This window comes from Zophobas morio, unplaced genomic scaffold (assembly GCF_036711695.1).
Source record: "Zophobas morio isolate AGI-343-1 ecotype UQ-CSIRO unplaced genomic scaffold, CSIRO_AGI_Zmor_V1 ptg000004l, whole genome shotgun sequence".
Lineage (NCBI taxonomy): Eukaryota > Metazoa > Arthropoda > Insecta > Coleoptera > Tenebrionidae > Zophobas > Zophobas morio.
The window spans coordinates 11,787,902-11,800,627 of record NW_026972109.1 but is presented as its reverse complement, the minus strand read 5'-3'; the positions used below and the strand labels follow the sequence as shown (position 1 = coordinate 11,800,627).

The 12,726-nt window shown below is 39.4% G+C and overlaps 1 protein-coding gene across 10 annotated transcripts in view; it reads left to right on the top strand.

The window, feature by feature from the left end:
* Rbp6 (RNA-binding protein 6) overlaps positions 1–12,726 on the top strand; it is a 396,054-nt gene that overhangs the window by 337,706 nt on the left and 45,622 nt on the right. For all 10 annotated transcript variants that reach the window (XM_064072936.1, XM_064072912.1, XM_064072896.1 and 7 more), the window contains one exon: positions 3,635–3,683. In XM_064072936.1, the coding sequence (XP_063929006.1) occupies positions 3,635–3,683 (49 nt within the window). The remainder of the gene's footprint in view (positions 1–3,634; positions 3,684–12,726) is intronic.

Here is a 12,726-nt window from a genome sequence, read left to right as displayed (position 1 = left end):
TTTTTTTGAAATTCGAAACGTCTTAAATCACAACCTCGAGAAAGATTAAACCAGTCATCTTTAACAGGATTATCCGTCAGACTTGCAACACCTCGAGAAATCAAATACAGAAAGAAGTATCCATCTCGGCGTATAATATCTAATTCCAGCTGTTGGGCGTTTCAATTGTAAAACGGCTCGAACCGAGACGTCGACTACGAGAATTCAAATAAAACTTTTAATAGTTTATTTATCTGTGAAAATGTAGCGTTTCTCCAAGGTGCCGTTAAGGTGCCTTCCTTGATACACGTCTTCGTAAGGATATCAGGCGAATGGCTCCCTGGGAGCCTGGACTCCGGCCGGACCGAGCAGATATCTACCGCAGAACCGGATCAATTACCAGGTAGCGAGAAAGCACATAACTGACCAGAGTCGATCTCTTCACGCTCGAATCTCCGAAGACCCACGGTCTATAGTTCCACGGATACGAGCCATCCGGATGGATAATTGATACATTTGCATCGAGAGGAGCCAGACAATGCAATTCGGCGCAGCCACATTTCAATCTTAAAATGTCAATTTGGTGTTAATAACGAGCTTGTATATCATGTGTGATTATAAGCCACCAAAGTTTGTGGATAATTGTGTGTAATTTCCCTAAATTATTGTATATTGTTAATATTTGAACTTTTATTATTATTATTACGTGATGTAATTACATTAAATTCATCCCGTAAATTGCTCCGTTCTCTGTATCGATTCGCCTGCAGCTGGAGACGACTAAATATCCAACGTCGCGCACTTAATTGCCAAAATTTTATTAACAACTTACGTACAACGGTAGTTAGACACCTAGTGCTGCCATTGCGCACGCTGTCGAATTATAAAGTTTTTGTAACATAATATTGTGTTTCGCTGAAAACCTTAACTAAGTAATGGGTATAACAGCCTTAACGCGGTAACAATTTATTTACTCCTATCGGTTTTTAAATCAAGATTGCTGCAACTTACTTCCTGATTTACCCTTTTAGTCTAAACAAGTTATTAACGTTTCGTGTTAAATAAGTTTAAAATTGCGATACTGCTGTTAACGAACTCGGGCTCGATAGTTCCACGTACACGGCACCATTCACATGTATAATTGATACATTTGCATCCCTAGAAGCAAGACAATCCAATTAGTCCGGACGCGAAGCGCCACCGTCCACACAATAAACTCGGTGGAAGATGATCATCGGGGTTGAATTAACGATCACGCTGTATGGATGGGACGATTCGGCCGGTTAATTAACACATTTACATCCATTGAATCAATTACCTGACTAATAACGGCGGTGCACAATGTAAACATACAGCACTTATCGGGAATTAATTAAATAGGATAGTTCGGAGCGGCACGCCACTGGCGGAACCGTTGTCATTCGTGAAATTGTCCAATTAAGGGTGAAAATGGCGAAAGTTTTTGGATACGACTATAATAACGGCACGTCAAAGTGGCGGAAGTGTGAAGTTTATGTCTTCTAAACATGTTACGAACGTCACATACATTACTACGAAACGCGACATTTATAAATCTTAATAATTTAAATTTTCTTATCTGATTTTGCCTACAAGCACACCGTTTCATTACTAAATAACTTGTTGTGGTAATTAGCACGTGTTTAAGTGAAACAAATCTTTTGCGATATTTTCATACTGATTGCGGAGAAATTTTTACATTACACGGAAGGCTGTAAACAGTGGCACCCCGGAATGGAAACGCAGCTTCGGGGTTAATACTGGAGTCGAGTAACAGCAACGTTTCGGCTGAATAAAATTTATAAAGAACTCTTTAGACAAGATAATACCATTTAGCTACATCTTTCCATTTTTAGGTATTGTTCTCTTTTACGTTTCAAATATTATTTCAATGTTATTATTACTTCCGTATTTTTTTTTTGTTGTTCATTATTCCCGATTTTTTGCTAAGATTTGTCTTGCTCGAAAATTTTAAATATCTTCTTAGTAAGGTTAAATTAATTCTTACGCGAGAACCCACCGAAAATGAGGTCATTTACTCCAATTGAAAATGCAATATGCGATCCAACATTATTCCAGATTTTATTTTTAATATAAATGTATGGAATTGTGTATTTAATATTACATTTGCCGATGTATGATAATCGGCTTTCCACTATTAGTACATTTTAATAATTAATAATTTATGAGGACAATTAGCATTAATGACAATATGTTATTAGCACTTAATAAATTTAGATGGAATATTTAATTGGCAAAATTGTTACTTTTTAACGGGAACAATAACCTTACGAATATTTTTTTATCATCTAATTTTGACACTTGTAAACACTGTTAAATATGACCTATTAACTGAACATCTGCTTTTATAAATATGCATTCTATGAAAATAGCATGTTTCAGGTAGTAATATCGGAAGTTCCTAATTAGTAATAAATTGTAATTGTAATAACAGTTCATTATGGAATAAAACGGTACATGTAATAGTGTTATTATTCTCATATATATAGAGACACAAGAATACTTGACATGTAGGAAGCGACGAAATAACCGTTTTTCAGGAATGCAGTGTGTAAACACTAAGATTATCGTGTTTCAAAGTGTATTTTAAATGTGTTGGATATAGGGTTCCACAATTATTAATGTACCCGCCAGTTTGACCTAGAAACCGAAAAAATCGCTTAGTATAGTCAAAACGTTATTTTTGTATCCACTTTAAAAGAATAAAGATCTAAATTTCGCTGTGCCGTCAAAATTTGTTGCTGTTTATTTTCTCTTAATTAAGTCATGAGTCATTTTACAGTTTAAAATTAAAATTGTAAGTTTTTACACTTACGAGTTGTAAATTATAGGAATATTATATTAATTTTTTTTTTTTGGTTTTACCTTTATTTGATTTTATAGTACCGCTACTGATTAACGTTGAAAGGTCAAATCCAAGATTTGACAATATTCTTTCAGTCACGTCTGACAACCGTGTCCTCACAATTTATGAGAGTTCATATTGTTACGAAAGAAACCCATACGCTGCCCCGGTACGACGCCTATGGGTTTCTATGTGCAGCGATGATGGGTGACTCATCAGCGGTGACGGCGACCGGGCATAAAGACAAGTCTGGAGCGGGTTACCGGAAGTCTCTATTACGGAGCTCAGAAAAACCTCGAAGCGGCATTCGCGATCCATCCGTACGATTTTAAATAGAGACCACCGGCGGAAACGAGGATTATTCAGCCAACGAGTCGAGTCCACCGAGTTTTGTTGTAAACTTGTCAGTCGGTAATTGAGAAGATGTTTTTCACTTATTTTCGTAACTCTGAAACCAATTCAACCTAACCTTTAGTCGTTTATTTTACATACTTACAACATTCTGTTCAGAATTAGTTTTTGGTGAAGGGAAATCGAAATTACGGATTCATTGCGGACTAAAATTAACTTCTTAAGAGCATTGGTTTTAAGTTATTTAACTCTGAATACTCCTATAGCATTTTCATTGTTTCCAAATCTGCACGTTTTTGAGGCAGTGCTTACATTCTCTTGACTAACTATTGAAAAAATTGGCCAAAGCTGTAATTCCCGATAAAAATTAAGTCTACGACCAGAGTAATTCAATACTTTAATGTCTTTTTATTGTTTCAGATCGAAGATGCAATGCTTATGTTCGATAAGCAAACAAATCGACATAGGGGTAAGTCCACGATTCCATAAACGTAGTTTTAATAAAATTAACCCGAACCGTACACCGCACCAGAATCGATGGCTGTTTTCGAGCATTAACGGAAATCAACAGTCGCGACTCGAAACTGGAAAACAAATAAATACAATTTGCAATTTGGAGGAAAGTTCGTGAAAGTTTGGGAGAGGCAAGGTGAAGTGATTCCGGCTAATGCCGGCGAAGATGCGGCAAAGTTGGTCGACAAACTTGGCCATTTCCCGTCGTCTTCGAGCTATACACACGAAAACGTCACGGTGATCACCTCCGACGTAAATGTTATCTAACATTGCAAGGATCGTTTCAATTATTGAAATGCATTCTTCCAACTTTTATCCGACGGAGTCTCGCGAGTTATGAGGGCCTCGCTCTCCCCCTTTCGCCATCAAAATCCGACTGGAGATATGAAATTGGCGTTCTGCCGCATCCGACATGACATTTTATTTTGTTTAGCATTGTTTTCGGTTTTTATACAGCCTGTCGGGTACGAACAAAGGGGTGCAGTAAATGCGCGCCGCGGACTGACCCCGCATCGGAAAAAATCCGGGAGAGCGGATCTTAGAAAGTCGGATGCTGCAACCAACATTATATCGTTACATCGTGGGTTGCGGTTGAACAAAATTTTTGGTTAGAGTTTCGTGGTGCGATAAACAACTAGATCATTTATGGAAATTAAAAATAAAACGGTGGCAGAAGTGGAACTCGGTGTGACACCTATTTTTCAACCGAATAACACATTTAACTGCATAGATATACTTCCCTTTGCAAAAATTAGTGAAGGGTAGCTGATCAGATTAGTTAAATTAGACATTTGATATTCCTTAAAGCAATATCCGTTGAGACGTTATAGTAGCCAGGTTAGAAATCAAATCAGATTAAGTCGGATCAGGATAAGCTTTCAGTAATTCATGGATCGTACCTAACATCAGTTAATGGAGATATTCTGATAAGGGTAACTTACGTTTTTTTTTTTTGGAAAGGGTAACGGTTCAGTTTGCAATGTAATGGTGCCTAAGGTTTCTATAAGTATTTCTAGAGTCGAAATGTTTCGCCATTCATTTTCCATGTGGTTTTCATTCATAAATTGTCTGAAGTCATCGATCACCTTGAATTCTTAAAACGTGGCCAAACTATTTTAGTCCTCTCTTTGAAGTTGTGTCTAGTATGGTTTCCTCCTTTTCTTTCTTACCTCTTCATTTCTTGTCCTGTCGGGTTTAGACGTTTGGGTCTACTGAGGAGAGGTTGGTCGTCTATATTCAACCCCATTCCTTCGATATTTCTCCGTCCCTATTTTAAAGTACCTTTGCTTCCAGAAATAAGTTCAATCGAAGAACAAACAAAAAGTACTTTTAGAACTTTACAAAAAGAAAAAGTTACGGTTGTTCGTGGTCACGTTTTTGGCAAAGCAGACGAAGATTGTGTTTGCGGTAATGAAAGAATATCATGTTTAGTTTATTATTCGAGGCCTGAGGGTGGAGGATCGTTGATTAAGTGTTGAAGACCGTTCCGCTCAAGGTGTGCTCATTTATTGATGGATTGTGCGCGCAAAAGTTGAAATTTCGCCAGCAACAAACTATTTTTAATGTTTATTAATTAATCACGCGGCGCGAAGCCGAAAGATCCGATCATTTATCAAGCGCTCTTGTCGTCCATAAAACCTGTTTTTATTAACAATCCGATATTTCCGTTGATTGGATCAGAGTTGGGCGCGGGTTGGGAGGAGAAAAAAGGAGATGAGGGCGAAGACGGTTCAGAGGGGATAATATGTATAAGAGAGCAAGATAATTTAACTTCCAGCTAGATAGAAACTGAGAATTTAACTCGGATGAATGAAGAGGATAAGTAGAACAGCAGGGGATAAAGCCCCGGATCAACCGGACTGGTCAAAGTTGCTGCTCTCTATTTCAATCTACAATTCCGCTTCCAAGATATATTGCCGGATTATGGATGGGTGGCGATTGTAATTTTTTATTTCACTTGACCCGCTAAATGTGCGCGTTCCCCGTGCGAACAGCAAAAACTTTTTCGGTAGACACGCAAGCCGTAAATTCCGCATATATGACAGCTTGTTACGGGTATTTTCGGAGGGCCATTTCGATGAAGAGTGGTCCCGTTACGGACCATTTTTCTCACTCGATTTCCATAATTAGTCGGTCAGTCGAAATGTTTACGTTTTCATCAAGGAGGAGCTAATTTGCGAAAGTGGCCAGGATTTGTTGCGCTTAAAAATTCACGACTCGTTGCCCCTTTATTCGTTCGGAGTGGCTCTCACCCTCTAATGATAGGATATTAGAGTGTGTATAATATCAGGTGGACGGGAGGAGGGCATTAAAGCGATTACCGACGACGCTAATGTGGCGCAGGGTGTAATTAAATCGCAACGACGCTGCCGCCATCTAGTGCGGTAAAGACGGTTGACGTTCCCTCTTCGAATTTTAACGCATACATACACATTAGAGAATGGCCGACGAACGACCGATTCTGCACACCGCAATATCAGTGAAATACGGTTCCTGGTCGACCGGAAGTGGGATAGATATCCACATCCATTACACAACAGATAACAATGGGCCGGTTTAATTCACTTTTGTCCCCGGTTAAACAGTTTCCTTTGTTCGGATTATATTTACGTGTATTTGCTCGATTTATGTACGTCGCCTTAAACGCCTAGTTCCTACTCGATGGCGACGGCGTTTATCTTTTTATTAGTGCTAATGGACGGCTGCCTTCAACATTTTTTCCTTACTCCATCATTCATACCCACTAATCCAATTTTCGCGGGGACGCCATTCACAATCCAAGGATCCCTTCTTGGATTTTCGTACGTTAATGATTAGTGCACGATCTTTGCTACTTCTTTCGCAAGATTTTGTTTCTTGGCTTTTGATTCTGTATCTCTAATATCGTTGACGTTCTATCTAAATAATCGTCTTCTTTAAGTTTGTATCACCTCTTCAGTTTCTCTAACTTTTTGGGGGTATTCACTTCAACGCCGTTAACCATCTATCATCTCTCAATCTGTTCATATTTTGTATTGTGTAATTATCATGTATGTAGACTAGAACAACTCGTCTGGAGTTTCTTTTTTGGAAGAGGAACCCAATTTTATAGAGTCGTACACGAAGTCCTTTTCCCCCTTGTATGCTACTCCCATTGTATCTGGTCTTACTAGAGATTCATGTGCTTTTGATAAAGCTAAGATGCATTCCGAATCTATGTGATTCCAAAACTTGGAACTTCTTTTCTGCTCCCAGTGAGCGCTGGACAGGCGTCTCATCATCCTCCAAGCATCTTCTGTGTTCATTCCTTTTCTCTATATGTTTACTTTTTATGTATGTTTCTCCACTGTTCTTGTATCTCTCATGTGGTTTTCACATGTTCGTCTTGTGTAAGAGGACAAGTATGAGTGAGATGCTAAGCGCATTCATTCGACCACTCTTGTCATGTTTATGTAGCTTTATTTTTCTTACGAGTTTAAGGTGAGCACACAAGACAGGAGTCAGCTATATCGCTTGGAAAGTAAAAAAAAAAAGTCGAATCCCAAAAAGTAATTTGGCGGCTTTTACACCATATTCCATATGCGCATATTTTAGTAGCTTTTTGTGAACATAAAAATCCGCCCGCCTCTGTGATAAAAATTAAACAAAAATCCGCCTAAATGTGACCTAATATATTATTTGTGACCTCAGCGAGTGAAATTTGTTTTTTAAACCAAGACCCATCACCGATATTACGCCCAACAAAGGGCGTCGTTTTTTGTTCGTGATCCGGTGCGTAAAGCAAGTAGATTTTACAAAGGATTGTTTTCTAACGCATTCAATCCAAATAAAGTGTTCCGGCCTCTGGGGATATTTAATGGCTGAAAAGGTTTTAGTATGTTTGGTTTAAATTTACCTCGCTTGTGCGTATTAATACGGCCTAATGTAATTATTTGGTTATTATCAAATCCGCTGAGAACGAATCTGTTTTAGACCAACAAAACAACCGCGTTCTACTAAATTTGTTTGTTCAAGGTATACCGAACTTGATAGATATAGATGTCCGCTTGGAAAACAACTCCGAATAGATTTATTGACGCTAGTTGGTAGCTAAAACTGAACGAAATATGCTGACATGATAAAACAATTGCCAAATTATCTCCTGTCTCTCTTTCTTTCCACCTCACATATCTGCACACTTTCACGAATATTAATGGAAGGAAATAACTAAGTTCTGGAAAGCACGCGAAGCTCCTAAATACGTTGTTCATTAATTTTACTGTCCAGGACAAGAATTGTAACACGCACGCCGCGTCACCGAATGTAAACAAAAATTTGTTTAAATTTCTCGACGATTATGGCGTGAATGATGATTGCCAATGGACGGGCTCGGCCCTAGACTCGTTAAAAACTAGTTCGCCACAAACGTAATCATTATTGTAATTGTTTCGTTTAGTTTAATGCTCCCAGTTTTAGAAAACACCCTCGCAACTGCGTTGCTTACCTTCCAATCTTTCTGAAAGTGAATACAGGCAAGGTTTCCCCGGCTTACAAAAATAATGTTGAAAGCAATCTGGGGTGCCGTTATACACCGGCCCGAATTTTTATTTGGTTATTTATTCATCCGTGAAATTATACACTCCGTACAGAGGCCGTTTAAAAGAGAACAAACTGTCGCGTAAATAAATAACGGGATGGAAGTGAATAACAAAAAAGACGAAAACATAACCCATTATATCGAAGGAGCTTCAATAATACAAATTTAATTTTCTGGAAACAATAGCATCACGGAACTTGTTCCACACAAAATGTTCAATATTTCAGGGCCAGGCTCCAAATTGCTGAAATCTATTTTTACAGAGGTCACTCCTTGATCGTCTATTTGAATAAATAATTACTGTTAAAATTTAACGATGTCGGAAGGGTAGTGATGGGGAAACTACTGCTTGCCGGGAATAGTGACTGACTGATACCGTGCCGAGGTTGTAAATATTAGCTACTTAGTTTTTGTCGTTGTTGCTCGATCCAGCTAGTGTCGAATAGTGGAATTGACGTTCCGTCGATCGCAGATTTAATAGTTTGATAGGTTTTTATTGATACTGGAATCTTCTTGATTGTTGTCTCTTTATTTAGCTAGTTTACGTTTTTACAAGTTGAGACCGAGAATAACGGCAGCTATAACAGTTTGGTGTTGTACGATGTGCAACGTAATGAAACTGATTTTCCCTATTCCTACAATTTCGACAGCTGTTACAGGAATAGATTTGTATTATTGTACTATCTTCGTACTAGAAAAGTTTAGTTAGGTTTATAATATACGAGGTTTGTTTTGGAGAGAAAACTTTTCAGGTTCGTGTTGTATTTTGTATTTTCATAGTGATAGGGGGTTTAGTGTCGTTATGTACCGTTCAACCGAGGAGTGTGTAATAAAGTGTGGATGTGATGGAGTAAGTTATGAGGGCGAAATTGAGCTCCAAGTTCTTGGATTGTGATAGGTAAAGTTGTGTCGATTGGTCGTAGATTTTGATTATGCCTCCACGATTGTGTTGAGAATGGAGAGTACAGTGCAGTATGCAAATAGTGCTTGGCCAGCGCCAAGAGTAAACCACCTAAATTGGTTCATTGGCTTAACTACATAATAATTCAAGACCTCGCAAACATGTCATATTCAGGTGTATAATCGTGGGAAGTCGGTTGGTTTCTGCTCCCGGGTTAAATCATTAATATCAGTCGATAGCAGTTAGCGCAGAACCATTGCATAATGCATAATCAACGACCAAACTCCGGCTCGCTGTAATGAAACAGTCCGAGCTCATACACGTCCATACAGTATTTGGCTCAAGTCCGACCTAGGTATTCCCACAATCCTCCTCTACGTCTCATTAATTTGATCATGACGGCAAGACCATTGAGGATTTGTGCTTCGCGTGAATTGCCGCTGTTTGTTATTGATATAGTTAAATTCCCATGTCGCCCGGTCAGCGTAACGAGGGTACAACGTTCCACTCCGGCTTAAACCTGGCAGATGGTGGCCGGATTTATGGATTAATTTGACAGGATCCCCTCGGATCACGCCTCCCACTTGTAACGGACCTCATATTTCTGGAGCGTTAAGAGCAACGAGGTGCGAAAGGATAAGTTCTTCCTCTAACAAGGCCGATCATTATCCTTAACTCGACACATTTCGTCTACTAACAAGCAATAATGTTCACGTGTGAGTGCGGTGGTGCAATTCTGACACTGCATGTGTCCGCTCATTAATTCGTGTTTATAACCGCGCTTCAAAACCGCAGCCGGTCGTCCAGCCGACGCTTGATTTGCGGTGTGTTCTGTGTGTACGTATATTTGTTGAATAAATTGCCTTCTGTGCACGCATGTATATTTAATTGATCATTATGACCGGTTTTACATGCTGAAATTAACGCCGCCACCGTGCATGACATCGGCCGCAACGATTCGATTTCGAATGAGAATTAACAACCGCCGCAACTTCTTTTTCACGGGCCGCCGCAAAATTGATTTCGGCTTCTGGGTGTGCATGGTATTTATCCGACTTCAGAAAATTACCAACCAAATTCAAAACAACATTCAGGTAAGCCAAGTCATTTGAAGGCAATCCGAGCGGGAGTTGATTCGCAGGTGACCAGTATTCAATGAGTCATATTTGAGACGACTCGACCAGAATCCGCAAACATCTTTAACACGATTGCAGTCAGGAGTTCCTGTTGTAACATGAAATTGAACAATAGGCTCAAAGCATTAATAGAAGGATGTGACAGAACATTTTTGGAACTAAGAAAAAAAGAGAGTGAACGTGTGCCTTGAGAACAAAATGGTGAACATTTTCAACAGTAGATATGAAGCGGTTAGGCAACCAGTTATACAAATGCGTGTAATACTTGGCGTGCATCCTTGGGCATTTAGTAAAATGCACAAAGTGATAGGTGGCACGTTTCCATGACTTACTTCGACCCTATAATCATTTATAGAAACCCTGTACTATGCTAAATATAGTCTTGTTTATCACCTGTGAATAAAATTGAAAGATGGCATTCAGTGGGAGGCGTTTTCTCACTCTGATAAGTAAATAATTTCTGTTTGACCATAAATTGATACTGCCAACAGTCTACAAGTAACCAACTCAGTGGGACAACAAGCTAGTGCGTAAATGTTCTGTTTAGGCCTACTCACGCGCGAGTTGTGGCCACAAATGGGTAAAAAATCATTAGATGTTAATGTACGCATTACCATATCAACTCATATCAAACGATACACTCCTTTAGCTTTTTTCATCTGTCGCCCTGATACTATTCTCATCATTTAAAGAAAATAACTACGCTGACGTCGTACGGAATACATATAGATTTTGCACTTCTTGTTCCGACTTCGAAAACCCTCAATAAACTCCCTAAATCATAGGAATTCCGCGACCAGTGAGACAGGGGATAGACGAAGTTTCTATAAGCTTACTGCTTTTTTTAAATCGCCGTAGTCGAAGGTTCCAAGTTCGAGATGAACAATTGGAAGTATTTCTCGTGGGGACGTTTTGATTTAAGAGCAAGTGCAGTTTGTAATCCGTAATCCTGTACGACAGAGACATCTCTTGGCGGTATCGTGCAACGGCTCCAGACGGCACAGGAGGCCCCCAATATTGATTTTACATTCTTCATAATAGTTTCTGGTTCATATGACAGTAATAAAGAGTCATCAAACTCGCAGTTTTATGTACCGTATGTTTAGAGGAGATAATCGATGATAAATCAGGAGCGACGTCTGAAATTGTATTTTCAGCTGAACGGATTTCAGACAAATGTGATTTAAAAACAACAATAATCGCCTCTTCTCTTGTGCCGTCTGAATTTATGAGTGGACTTGCGTTCCGTGGCAGGTCACCTGCACGCGTACGGTACGGGGTTATTTTGCGGTGCTACATCATGCCATTAGCGGGTATCGGAGTTTTTTCATCTGTGTAATTCGCCGTCGAAATTGATTGAAGAGGGTTTGGTCGGGCCCACCAAGAACAAAACAACGTTCCAGATTCGTTGTGATTGACGGAGGACCTCTGGCAAAAAAAAACCTTGGGTTAAAGGTCGCGTTGATGGCCGCTTGGCGATGCGATTATTACCCAATAACCGTGCTAATTCCGTACCTGCGCCAAATCCAATAGTTCGGATGCACCGGGGCTGGCAGCGCCAGAATCGCTGCGAATCCCCCAAGCGAACACAGTCAACCGTCAATAACGATACGACAAATAAATTGAATCTAGTGGTCTATGGAATAGCATGTTGTGTCGCACGGGAGCTTTGCCCGTCACACATCATCCCTGTAATATAGAATTAAATTAGCAGCAGTAGAGTAAACGTGATCGAATGACCAGAACGTATTGCTTTTTCGGCGATTGTGACATGGCAATTTGACCAGGATTGCTTTTACAGTTACTCGTTCCAGAATGCTGTCATACGTTTCCCGGCAAAGTTCTTGTAAACAATCCGAAATTGAATTATCCTAATGTGGATGGCACAATGTGCGACTGATGAAGTGTGGGAGTTTCATTTTCCGGAGGCCCATTCAAAACGAACGGGAAAAAACGACCTTGGGCTTTATGGCTTTTCGATCTATTGTAAAATATTTTACGTCCCGAAATTTCAAAGGCGTTAAATTGCCACTTTTTATCTAAACCTTTCATATTTTATGACGTAAGTGATCTGACGTGTTGCCAAATGTTACATGGAAAGCGTAGGATGGATTATGTATAATGGATTCAAATCGGCGTATTGTCTCATTGTCTGTGCCAAATTATTATGGATCGAAATTTGACTGACGAAATAAAGCGTACGAAATTAAATTGCCACAATCTACACAGTACGTTTAATCGATTATGCATTATTTGACAGTCATGCTTATATAATCCAGTTTTTCACAAATCTTACCGCAACGTTTATTGATAGAAGATGGCGGTTATAGAGGTGCACATTTTCTTGAGCGTGTGAAGGTCTTCGTAACCTCAGTTTTATGTATCGCTACACTTAAAATCACACATA